Genomic DNA, 12,652 nt, shown 5'->3' with positions numbered 1-12,652 from the left:
ACTTAAATGTTCCATGTGCATTGTAGGTTGTTCTCTTTGCTTTTATCTTGTGAATTTAATCATGTGTGCATTTGTGAAATTATTTCAGAAACTAGCAAATGCTCCAATAAAAACTTGCAAGTGGTTAAAATGTATTCACCAATTTAGCCTTTATATTATCATTTGAGTTAATTAAAATTGTGTAAATTTTACATACTTCAGTGGCATAAAACTTATAACTTGGCTTTCTTCTGTTTTAAGAGGTTAGTAGTGACATACGTGTACAAATCCCTAATGACCTTTGGAGGTTATCATGATGACTTTATGGTGGTTATTAATAGTGCACATTCCAAGGACAAGCCAACAGATAAACTCCTTTTTACCATGGCAAAGCCTAAGGTAAGTGGGAAGATTTCTGTCAGCTTTGGCAGCCTAGGGACTGCTTTTTTGTTTGTTGTTAATAAAGTAAACATTGAATGGTTGAATGAATGAATGAAAAACCATTTATTAAGTATTTACTGTGTGCCAGCTGCTGGGCTAAGTGTTAGTGATATAAGTACAAAAAAACAAGACAGTCTCTGCCCTCAAGGTGCTTACAATCTCATAGGGAAAGACAACACCTAATAGCAATGGCTGGGGAGGTCTGTTTTGGTTAGGAAAAGTCGCAAGGATATTGATTGTAGTCAAAGGGTAATTGATTGATACAGTTTTGTCAGAAATAGTAGTGTTTATAATGAGTGGGAGAAAAGAGTACATGTGAAGTCATGGCATGAAGATGGCCTAGGAGCACATTAGTGGGTCTGTTTAGATGTTAGATATGCTTTGTCATTATGTCTAACTCTCTGTGACCCCATTTTGGGATTTTCTTGGTAGAGATACTGGAGTGGTTTGCCATTTCCTTCTCCAACTCATTTTACAAATGAGGAACTAAGGGTTAAGTGACTTGCTCAAGGTCACACAGCTAGTAAGTGTCTGAGGCCAGATTTGAACTAATGAAGATGAGTGAGTCATCCTGATTCCAAGTGCTCTGTCCACTGAGCCATCTGACTGGACCATGTTAGAGATGGTGAACACTCACTAATTAGGAGCCCATAGCCCCAGGGTAAGAACTGGACTACTAGAGGACAAGAACATGGAGAAGTGAAACTAGGTGGTGGGAAAATGATACCTACTTTGAGTTGGGAGTTATTAGTATTATAGGGAAATTTTGTAAGGAAAAAAGTTGAAATATAACAGATCATACAATTAGGATGACTGCTTTTACTCGTCCCATGAGCCTTCTGTGAAGTCTTAGGATAAGGATAAGGATGGAAATGTGATTTAATTGATACAGGGCACTCCTAACTGAAGAAACTCCCTATAACAATGCAGGTCAGTACTTTGCTGAGACTTAGAAACTTAAGGAGTTCCTTAGATAAATGAGAAAAAAATCTTTGAAGTAATAAAAGCCTCAATTTGAAAATATATATAGAGAACCAATTAAAATATATAAGAATAAAAGCCATTCCACAATTGAACAATGGTCAAAGGATATGAAATAGGCCATTTTTAGAGGAAGAAATCTATGCTGTCAATAGCCATATGGGAAAATGATCTAAATTTCTAATAATCAGAGAAATGCAAATTAAAAGTTTGCATTTCTGAAATGCTTCATTTCTGAAGTTCCACCTCAGTCCCACAAAATTGACAAAATTTTCAAAAAATGAAAATGACATGCTGAAGGGACTGTGAGAAAGCTGGTGCATTAATGCACTGTTGATGGAACTATGAACTGGTCAAGCCATTCTGGAAAGCAATGTGGAACTATGTCACAAAAAGCTTGTAAACCGTGCACATACCTTTTGACCAACCGATATCACAGCTAGATGTCTACCTCAAAGAGATCTAAGAAAGAGGAAGAAGACACATACGTAGAAAAATATTTATAGCAGCTCTTTTTGTTGTGATAAAGATTTGGAAATTGAGGGAATGTTCCATCAATTGGAGAATTAACTGAACAAGTGATTCCATATAATTATAATGGAATACTGTTGTCCTGTAAGAAATGATGAAGGGAATGGATTCAGAGAATCCTGAGAAGACTTCTATAACCTGATGCAAAGAAGTGAGCAGAACCAGGCTGACAGTTTATACCATAGCAACACCATGATAAAGACAAAAGCTCTGAAAGGCTTGGGGTCTTTGATTAACCCAATGACCAATCATAATTCAAGAAGACTCCTGATGAAATGTGCTACATACCTGATAGAGATTAAGGATGCAAAATGAGACTTTTTTGAAAAAATGACCAATATGGGAATTTGTTTTGCTTGTCTGTGTTTGTAACAGGGGTTTTGAGGTCTTTTTTTGTTTATTTTTTTTCTTTCTCAGTGGCAGCAGTAAGGATGGGGGAAGGAAGTAGGTGGGAGGAAGAAAAGGCAAATCTTGAAAATAAAATTTAACTGAAAGGGGCAAGGGTAGTGGTATGAATTGCCTAGAACAGTGAGGGGCTAAGTGACTTGCCCAGTGTCCTACATCCAACATGCGTCAGAGACAGAGCTTGAACTCAGATCTTCCTGGCTTCAGGGCCAGCTGTCTCCTGAGCCAGACTGCTTCATACACTCAGTGAATAACGTGTTCAATTGTTTTCTGTTCATGGAACAAAGGGAACCAGTGAAATCACAGACATTTCTAAATCGAGTTAGCTCACAGTTCAGCTCTCTTGTCTCTTTGAAAATGACCGGAATGAGATATTCTTATTTTTCTGTTTTCCAGATTCTTGAGATAACTCTTTTGGTTGCCAGCTATATTAACAACTTCCATCAGCAAAAAGCAGCTCTTCACCACCTTTCAGCTCCTGCACTGCTGTCTGCTCGAAAAGGGGGGCCCAAAACCAAGGACGTGGGGAGCCAGCCGCCCCTGTTAAACAACAGACCCACTAAAGGCCCAACTTTACTGTGAAACTGCAGAAGCTGGTGAAACTGTAAAGTAGCAGAATATCTGGAAACATTAGTGGGTGTGCTCAGAGGGGTTTGCATTTAAGAGTGTAACACATCCATCAGTATTTCAAAACCAAAAAGATATGAAACATTGTTCCTCCTTTTTACATGACTAGTTAAAAGACAAATGAACACTTAGTTACTGTATAACTAAGTGTTATAAACAAAATAAAAACTGTTTACAAACACTAGACTGGTTTAATCATACAATCAGGGCTTTGGAGAGCCTTTCAAAGGTCAAATTGTCCAATTCTCTGTCAATACTTAGTTGAGTACTTGTTATATTTGTGAAAATCTTGAAAAAGAGGTTCTATAGCCTCCCTTTGTAATCTGCTCTAGTGTTTACCTACTTTTGTTACTCAGAAATTACTAATTAATTTAAAAATTGAAGTAACCTTTAATGAAAGTATAATTGGAAAAGCAGAGAATAGAAAGTTCAAGGAAACCATTACAGTTTGGTAAACGTTTTAAATGGTACCATGGATCTGCTAGATTTGTGTGTGATAAAATAGAAAACCTATAGTATTTAAAAACTGTGCCTTTTCACATTTCCAGTTCACTGTTGCCCTGAAATTTAAAAAATGAAAGTGATAAAAAAAAAAAAATGAAAGTGATTCCCAACTTGCCTTGGCTTTCTGTGCTCTGTGAATTTGCTGAAAAATCAACAGCTTTCTTCTCCCTTGGTTCCATGTGCTTCTCACCATCCTTAGTTCAATAGAGTAGTATTTGAAGACGTGCATTCCTTTTCCCCCCATATATGGTATAGCACTTTACCTGAAGGGAATGCAGTGTCCACATGTCTTCTGAGTTTTTATTGTCTTAAGTAGCCTTCAGAATTTTAAAAAGAGAATACATTAAACTTGACCAATGCATTTTAACATAGGATTATAAATCATGGGGTGATTCCTCAAAGTTTCAAAGCTTAAATTTTGTAATTAATTTTTTTAATTTCAGGGTAATGCCCTTATTCCTGATGGAAATTGTAATTGTGTAAATGACTTGAATACAAATAATGGCAGTAAGTTTCCAGGAAAGAATTTTCCTAACAATGTCTTACTTTTGAACAACTTTAATTAACCACGAATAGCCATTAAGTAACCACCCACTATGGAACCCTTTCTGTGGAAACAACTGGAGATTAAACAAATCTATGAGTTAATCCAGGTGGGCACTCCCTTTAAGGATGAAAATTGAAATCCGGCCATCCATGCCTGCCCATCATCTGGGGTGCTTGTCAATGTCCTGGAAATCTTCTACTGAGAGCCTCTTTCTTCATCTCTTGACCTTTAGTGGATACCACATTTTATGGAACCCATGGGTCTATTTATATATACATTTTTAAGATGATTTATTTTTTAAAAACAGCTTTTGCTGTTACTCAAGGAGGCAAAGACTTAGTTTTTGGAAGCAGAAAGCTCATTAAATTACTGGGCAATGTAGTATAGAGTTCATGTCAAAATAAAATGTTTAACATAAATTCCTACTAAAGATTGGAATTATAGTGTCTGGTGTGGTGGAGGGGAATGAAATATAAGCATTGTAGTACTAATCATTAGTTAATAATTACTCATAATTTTAATTTATGTGAAGAATATTCGTATTTATTCTTTTGGAAGTATATTTATCCATAAGCTTTTCACCAGATATTTTTGTATGAATTAAAAGCAAATTTCAAAATTATTAGGTGTTTAGGTAAGGAGTAGGAAATAGGGAGGAGTGAAAAGGATTCTTTTTTTGGAATCAGATCACTTGCTTTTAAATCACACCTTTTCCACTTAAATGCTTGTATGACCTTTAGCAATTCACTACCTTTCTGGGCCTCAGTTTACTCATTTGGAAAACGAGGGGCTTGGATTGAGTGACCTTGGGGCTCTAAGTCTATGATCATCCCTAAATGTAATGATTTGCTGGTGTTGTCCTCTGCCTTGTTCTATTTTTTGTTGCCCTTTTCGTTTTCTGACGATGCACTGATCTCACTTGAAATCTTTTTCACAAGCACTCTACTTGTAGTTAACAAAACTTTCTATAAAAACTTAAGAACATCTGCTGACTTCAGAAGAGCATTCCACTTCCACATAAGGAAAAAGGGAATTGCTAACAAGTGTGTGACTATAATTATAATGCTTCTTTAAAACTTTGTAAAAACCCATTGGTGTTCATGGCACAGTACCTGGCACATAGTAATTGCGTAATAAATGCTTGTAGGTTGGTTGATTGCTAGAAGGATGCCCTCCACCAGTGCTTACTGATAAAGTCAAATCCTTTGGTGCCTTAGCAGATGACTGTCATGCATTACTATAGCCAAAAAAAAATGTAGTATCTGATAGCCCAACTTCTGGTGGTGAGCAAACTTCTCCCATTGTCTAGGATGTTCTTCCTATAAGGTAGAATTTGTTGCCATGCCTATACTCGAAGTCTGTCTTCCTTGTTTGACCTGTCAGAGTTTATTCTCTGTGTTGCCTTCAAGTATCCAGGCATCTCCTTCAGTAGAGAAAACTGTGAATTAGAGAGTAGTGATAATTTACTAGTTTGGTATTGCCTCAAAGAAAGGCTCTTTCTCCTGCCTCCCCCCCAACACACAAACGAACAAACACAAATCATTCTCACTTCCCTCTGAGTATTGTTACTCCACCCAGCTACATCACACTTCTAATCTAAGGTGAAACTCCCCATCCATTGTCTTCTCCTCTGGCTTTGGTGGGGATGTAGATTCTTTGTTTAGATTGCCCAAGGCAAGTAAATGACATAATCAAAGTTTATTGGAATAGGTCCAGCCCCTCTTTCATTACTTGTTAACCAATCAGAGTTGATTTCCACCCTGTAGAACACCCACTTTTCCAAGGCCATAAAGAGCTTGAGCCTGCCACCATAGGGTCTTTGGCACTTGAGAGTACCACTGACCTCTTTTATTAAAATGCTAATATTATTAATAATTAGTCATTTACCCAGAAAAAAAAGTGTTGAGCCACAACAACTAATTGAGTAAGCAAATTTATCTATGTGAATAAACTACCATGCCTCTGATTAAGATCTAGGTTTCAGTCCCACCAGTGACAAATCTTGACTAGTATGACCCCAGGAAAAGTCATTTAATGATCACTGTTCAGAGGACTTTTAAAACTATTTGTTGAGCAACAATTGCTAATGAAATTTCCTTGCTGGGATTTCCCTATGCCAACAAAATCACAGGACTAGTTTAAAAAGAAAAAACTAGTCATCTTTTGGTGAAATTAAAGTAACTTTTATCTAAGACCAAGTGAAGTCTCCAAATTACCAGACCATTACTTAATTATTTTATAATGAGTCAAAGGCTTTGGCAGAGCTATTCACATGAAAGCATTACTCCCAAGCAATACTTTGCTCACCATAGAATAAAACCTAATAAGCTTTTAGTTTAAAGGAAAAATTGTGGTGTCTTAGCTTAATCTACAAAACCATATAATTGGCTTTTATTTTTGATCAATTTTTTAAAAAGACATTGTGACAGAAAGAAATTAACTTTTATAACAGATGATGTTGAAAAGCTGATTTTATTTTCTGAAAAAATGACAACTTTTACACAGCTATTCTAAAAATCCAAATCTTATTGTTGTGATCAGTTACCAGAGAACAATGTTATATGTTAATTTTCATATTTGAATTGTGATGTTTCCTGTCATTTTCCTACCTTTCAATCATAATAAATGATTTATAAATCCATTTTGAGCATTATCTTTTGAATATAGCTTTAGGCTTCAAGAGATATATAATTTTTCCATTGTCAAAACTGAGGTGGTCTGCCACTGAAAGTGGTAGTTAGTGCCTCCTTGTCTTGCAAACATGTCTTTGACTGTGTTTTAATTTCATACATGTACAGCTGTGCCTCACTCTGGTGGCCTCAATTTTTCTTCCACAAACAAGCCCCAATGTTTAACTTATTTACTTCCCCTATTGCTTTCCACCTCACTATTAATATTTATTTGCTACAGAGGTTTCTCACTACTCTAGTATGTTTTCCTTTCTCCTTTGCCACACTCTCTCTAAATTCAGCAAACACCTTTATCTAGGTTTTATTTTTTAATTTTTAAAAAGGATTTTTTGTTGCTAGAATTATCAATATGGCTGCAAGACATGGACTACAACAGACTCTGAAGAACAGAAAAATAAGTGTCATACAGGGTGTAATGGAAAGGAATATGGTGGGTGTGAACATGCTTGCAATAGATAGCCAATGAGGAGCTTCAGAGAACAAGACTAAAAGTATCATCAAGGAAATATATAATCTAAACAGTTTTGCTTGACTATACTTGTTATAAGGAAATATATTTAGACCTGTGCCCCATTTTAGAAGAGAGTGCCAGTGTGCTAGATATATACGTATTCTCTAAGTTCTTGATGGATGCATTTGTACATCAGCCTTATCTCCTAACTACGCTCTAGCCAAACTGAATTACCAGGCCAGTTATCTGAATCACCAGGCCTCACCTGCATCGTCTATGCTAGCATACCCTAAGGAACATTGGGTCTTTCTGAATCCACAGTAGCTGAACTCTCATAGAGATAGTAATTAAATCCTTGGTAGCTGATAAGATCACCAAGTGAAACAGAAGGTGAAGAGAAGAGGGTTCAGAATAGAACCCTGTAGGTCACCCCTGGTTAGAGGGTATGATCTGGATGAGGATCCAGTAATGGAGACTGAGAAGGAGTGGCTAGAATGGTAGGAGAGCCAGGACAGAGCAGTGAACCTAGAGAGCAGAATATTTCAAGGAAAAGAGGGTGATTATCAGTGTCAGAAGCTGAAGAGATAAAGTAGAATGAAGATTGAGAAGGCCATTGGATTTGGCAGCTAAGAGATCACTGGTAACTTTGGAGAGCTGTTTTAGTGGAATGATGAGGTTGTAAGGGGTTGAGAAGAGAAAAAGTAGAGGCACCCTTTGCAGAAGGTCTTTTCAAGGAGTTTAGTCACAAAGGGCAGAAAAGATGTAGAACAATAGTTACTGGGGAGGGAAGAAGCAAATGGAGGTTCTTTTAAGGTTCAGGGAGACATGGGCATGTTTGTAGAATGTAGGGAAAGGGCTAGTAGACAGAGACTGAAGAGGAGTTATAGAGTGTGATGACAGAAGACAGATACAGTTACAGCTGGCTCTCATTTCCCTGTAAAGTCTTTTTTTCTCCAGGCTGCACCTACCCCCCAACTTTCTTCCACCATTCCTCATTATGACATGGTCTCTAGCTTTTTCATCATCCTGGTTGCCCACTTTTGTGCAGAATTCAGTTTGTCCATGTCTTTCCTAAAATACAACACTCACCCCAAATGGAAAATAATTCTCCAGATGTGGTCTGATCAAGATGGATTATAGCAGAACCAGTATCTTCCTTGCACTAGACATGATACTTCTCATTGGAGCACAGAATAGCATTAGCTATTTTCACTGCCATGTCATAATAGAAAATAAATGAGTCTAGCCAGCTGCAAAATTTTTATTGTTCATTTGTTTCAGTTGTGTCTAACTCTTTGTGACCTCATTTAGGTTTTTCTTGGCTAAGATACTGGAGTGGTTTGCCATTTCCTTCTCCAGTTCGATTTACACATGAGGAAACTGAGGCAAACAGGATAAAGTGACTTGCCCAGGGTCACACAGCTGGTGTCTGAGGCCAGATTTAAACTCAGGAAGATGAGTCTTCCTGACTTCAAGCTGGTGCTCTATCCATTATGCCACCTGGCTACAAAATAAGCACCTTTAAAGAATTATGAGGGGCAGCGTGGCACAGTGGATAAAATATGTGACTGGGAGTTAGGAAGATGTGAATTCAGATTCAAAGGAACATATTGGAAAGATGTTGTAAAGGTGATATAGGAACCTGGAATACTCTGATCAGGACTAAGATGGAGACCCCCTCCCCATGTGTGCACACACACACACACCCAAGTAGGTAGAGCATCTCCCTTAGCTTTACGCTAAGCCTCAATTCAGGAACTGATTCCTTTTTAACTGAAGTGAAAGGGTGAGAGGGAGAGAAGGGAATAAGCATTTATTAAGCACCTACTGTGTGCCAGGCACTGTGCTAAGTACTTCATAAGTATCATCTCTTTTGATCTTTACAACAACCCTAGTGCTGTTATTATCTTCATTTTACAGTTGAGATAACTGAGGCAGACAAAGGTTAAGTGACTTGTTTCAGTTTACCCAGCTAATAAGTGTCTGAGGCTGGATTTGAACTTAAGTCTTCCTAGCAACCAGGCTCAGCACTCTGTCACACAGTCTGGCTAAAGCAAAAGAGGTGAGTAAGCAGAAAAAAAAATTCCACAATAAAAAGTTATTGTTGATCTGGGGATACCCAAAAATCCAACCTAGAAGGAAAGAGTAATTCTATAACAGCTAGAAGCAGCTACTCAAAAGAAAAAATAAATTTTTCATAAGCACTAAAGGAATATCTGAAGTAAAAAGATTTAAAAAAAATAAAAGCAATAAGGAAAAGAATTGCAAAAAGAATAAATAGCTTAGAAAAGAAAGTGCAAACCTTCCCCAAGCAAAAGAATAAACCAAGCAGAAATCAATTCCATAAGAGAGCAAGAAATATTATAACAAAGAGATTTGAAAAATAGAAGAAAATGAAGGTATCTTGTGTAAAAACAATTGACCTACAAAATAATTTAAAGGTAAAATAATTAAGAATCATTGAATTCCCTGAAAATCATTATCAAAATCAAAGTCTAGGACACTATATTTCAAGAAATCATAATTAATCTATTAGATTCAGAAGACAAAGTGAAGATAGAAAGAATCCACTAATCACTTCTAGAGGAAAAAATACAACCAAAAGTTCTGGGAATGTCATAGCCAAACTCCAGAGATTTCATGTCAAAGAAAAAATATGGCAAGCAGTCATAAGGTAGTTAAAATACCAAAGAACCACGGACAGGATCACCTAAAACTTGGTGACTTCCACTATGAATGAGAGGACCTCTTGGAATACAATTTTCCAAAAGGCAGAAGATAGAGGCTTTCAATCATGAATAACTTATCCTGCAGCATAGTGTAATCCCACAGAGCTTTCTTGATGAAAAGACCAGATATGAGTAGGATCTTTGAAATACAGATACAAGAGTAATGGGAATCTATTTGAACCAGTGGGTAAAGCTATATGTAATGCTAACATTCTAATTGAGGCAAAAGACGCAAGTGTCTCTTCATAATCTTAAAATCTTTAAATTAAATGGTAAGGGGATAGGGAAAGGGGAGAAGACAAGGGACAGATTTTTAGAGGGGAAGGTGAGGGAATAGGTTATAGAAAACTATAGAAGGGTGTCTAGATTTATGGAAATTGCAGGATAGGAAAAGGATCCTTGGAATAGGGTAGGCAAGTAATTGGAGGGCAAAATAGTAGGTAGAAGTAAAGTAGAAGAGGCAGGAGAGATAACAAGATATGCACAAACATAAAAACAAAGATTGAGCAGAATTTTTTTGGAAAAATATATGTCTATATGTGTATGCATATAGCTATAGAGAAATATATCCACACTTAATTGTAGCCTTCTGGGGGGAGGGAGGAGGGGAATAAAAGAACAAAATTTTAAAAGTTCACAGCAGAGAACAAAAGAAAACGTACAAGGAACCAAAGAAAAGATGGACAGCTCTCAACACAACTTGTAGTATTTGTCATACAGGCATTCTTGAAGTGAAAATTTATTGGTACATATTTTGAATCTTCTCATGTTCTGCTATGCACATAACATGCTTTTTTCCTCCTTTCTTACTTTGTATTTAAGTTCCAATATTTAAGTTCATGATTTGTTTTTGTTTCTTTTCTCTATTCTGTATTTGTGTTCTGGTGTTTGAGTCTAAAATAGTTTTTAAAAAAATAAAAAAAATCTTTAAAGAATTTGGAGAGAATTAAAAGAGGAGAAAACAGAGGACCTAGTTGTAAATTAGTTCTGTTGTGAGGATTTATAAAAGGGAAAGAGAGGTAAAAAGAATACATGAATATAAAAAGGAAGAAGGGAGATTGAACATGCTGTTTCTTAATATTTGCAGTTTGTGAAAAGAAGAGTATATAACCAAGGGAGAAGAAAAGGCATGAGTATCAGTTGAAGCATACTCTTATCTGAACTGGACAAAACAGGGTTAAACACACACACAGAGTACAGTGTAGAAATATATTAAACTCAAAAAAAAGAAATATATTAAACTCAACAGAGAAACAAATGGAGATGAGGAAAGGGTACCAAAAAGGAGGATAATTGGGGGAGGAGAATGTAGTTGCAAGCAAAATTAACTTCCTGATCTTATGGGGATTAAAAGGGAAGAAAAAGAAAGACAAAGAACTGGAATCTAAGGAAGACCCTTACATTGTCTCAGACAATTGGAAATGGTTGAAAAAGTTGTTTGTAATAGAATGGAATATTATTGTGCCATAAGAAATGATGAGATGATTTCAGAGAATCCTGGGAAGTATGACGTGACAAAGAGTGAAGTGAGCAGAACCAGAGAACAATTTATATAAGATCAGCAACATAATAAAGAAAAGTAACTTTCAAAGACTTAAGAACCCTGATCAATGCAGAAGAATGGGATTCTAAGTCAGAAGAAACAAGTATGACTCCAGAGTTGCAAACGTCAATAATTATAAGAATGAATGAGTGAAAAAAACATTTAGTGAGCACCTAGTCTTTGCAAATAATTGTGGATACAAAAGAAAGGAGCATATTTTGCAGTGGATAAAATGCTGAGTGTACAGTCAGGAAGACCTAAGTTCAAATCTGGCCTTGGACACTTATTAACTATGTGATTTTGAGCATGTCACTTAACCTCTGTTTACCTCAGTTTCCTCATCTTCAAAATGGGGATAAAGGAAGCACAAAAAAAGAGAAAGAAAACTATAGAACATTTTCTCTAATTAATATTTTTGAAAAGAGAGGGTCATTGGAACTAGCAACTGATAGATCATTGATAACCTTGAAGATAGCAGCCAAAGGGGAGGGAGTTCAGAAGTGAATAGAAAGCAAAGGTTCAAGAGGAGTTCTAGGAAAATTTGAGGAAGGTGTTATTTGTTGAATGGAACCACTATACCTTCTCAGCCTCAGCCTCAATTTAATCATACATATCATATCAGGTCTGCTAATGGCCACCACTTATAGGTTATACAATGACTATTTAGAGACTTGAGCTCTGATGGCGCTGGTATATCATTAGGGAATTGGCCTAGGTGAGAACATTTTGTTATTTGTTGATTGGAAGCACCACACCCAATAAGCCCTGGCCTCAATTTATCATACCAGCGGTCTGATAATGACCCATTTCCCTGGAACACAATGATTATTAGGGGATAGGGTCAGGGGCTTGACCTCTGACGGTACTGGTATCGAGTTAGGGACTTGACCCATGATTCAAGAGTACCAGTGAGGGCCAGTCCCTTCTCTGCAACTTAAGAGTCTCAGAGCACAGGGAAGTGACTTGGCCCAAATCACATAGCCAGGATGTGTCCGAGGAGGGACTTGAACCCAAGGCTTCCTGGTCATGAGTCCAGTTTTCCATCCACTACCACGCAGCCTCTGACCATGACTGAGAAACTACCTTACAAACGACCATGTTTAGCGACCCTTAGCTTTTAACCCTCTCCAGGTCTAGTCCCTCCCTCCCTCCAACCCAGCCTCGTCCCTGAAGTTGTAAGGTCCGGCCTGTAGGAACGTGCGGGAGAAGCCCAAGAACTACATT

General features: G+C 37.1%; 1 protein-coding gene across 4 annotated transcripts in view; it reads left to right on the top strand.

The window, feature by feature from the left end:
• PLEKHH2 (pleckstrin homology, MyTH4 and FERM domain containing H2) overlaps positions 1–6,656 on the top strand; it is a 121,193-nt gene extending 114,537 nt beyond the window's left edge. For all 4 annotated transcript variants that reach the window (XM_072635736.1, XM_072635735.1, XM_072635733.1 and 1 more), the window contains 2 exons: positions 241–378; positions 2,734–6,656. In XM_072635736.1, the coding sequence (XP_072491837.1) occupies positions 241–378; positions 2,734–2,919 (324 nt within the window). In that variant the 3' untranslated portion in view covers positions 2,920–6,656. The remainder of the gene's footprint in view (positions 1–240; positions 379–2,733) is intronic.
• Positions 6,657–12,652: the final 5,996 nt, after the last annotated feature.

Source organism: Notamacropus eugenii, chromosome 1 (genome assembly GCF_028372415.1).
Source record: "Notamacropus eugenii isolate mMacEug1 chromosome 1, mMacEug1.pri_v2, whole genome shotgun sequence".
NCBI classification, from domain to species: domain Eukaryota; kingdom Metazoa; phylum Chordata; class Mammalia; order Diprotodontia; family Macropodidae; genus Notamacropus; species Notamacropus eugenii.
Note: the sequence above shows the minus strand (reverse complement) of the source record. Positions and strands in the feature narration are given on the sequence as shown.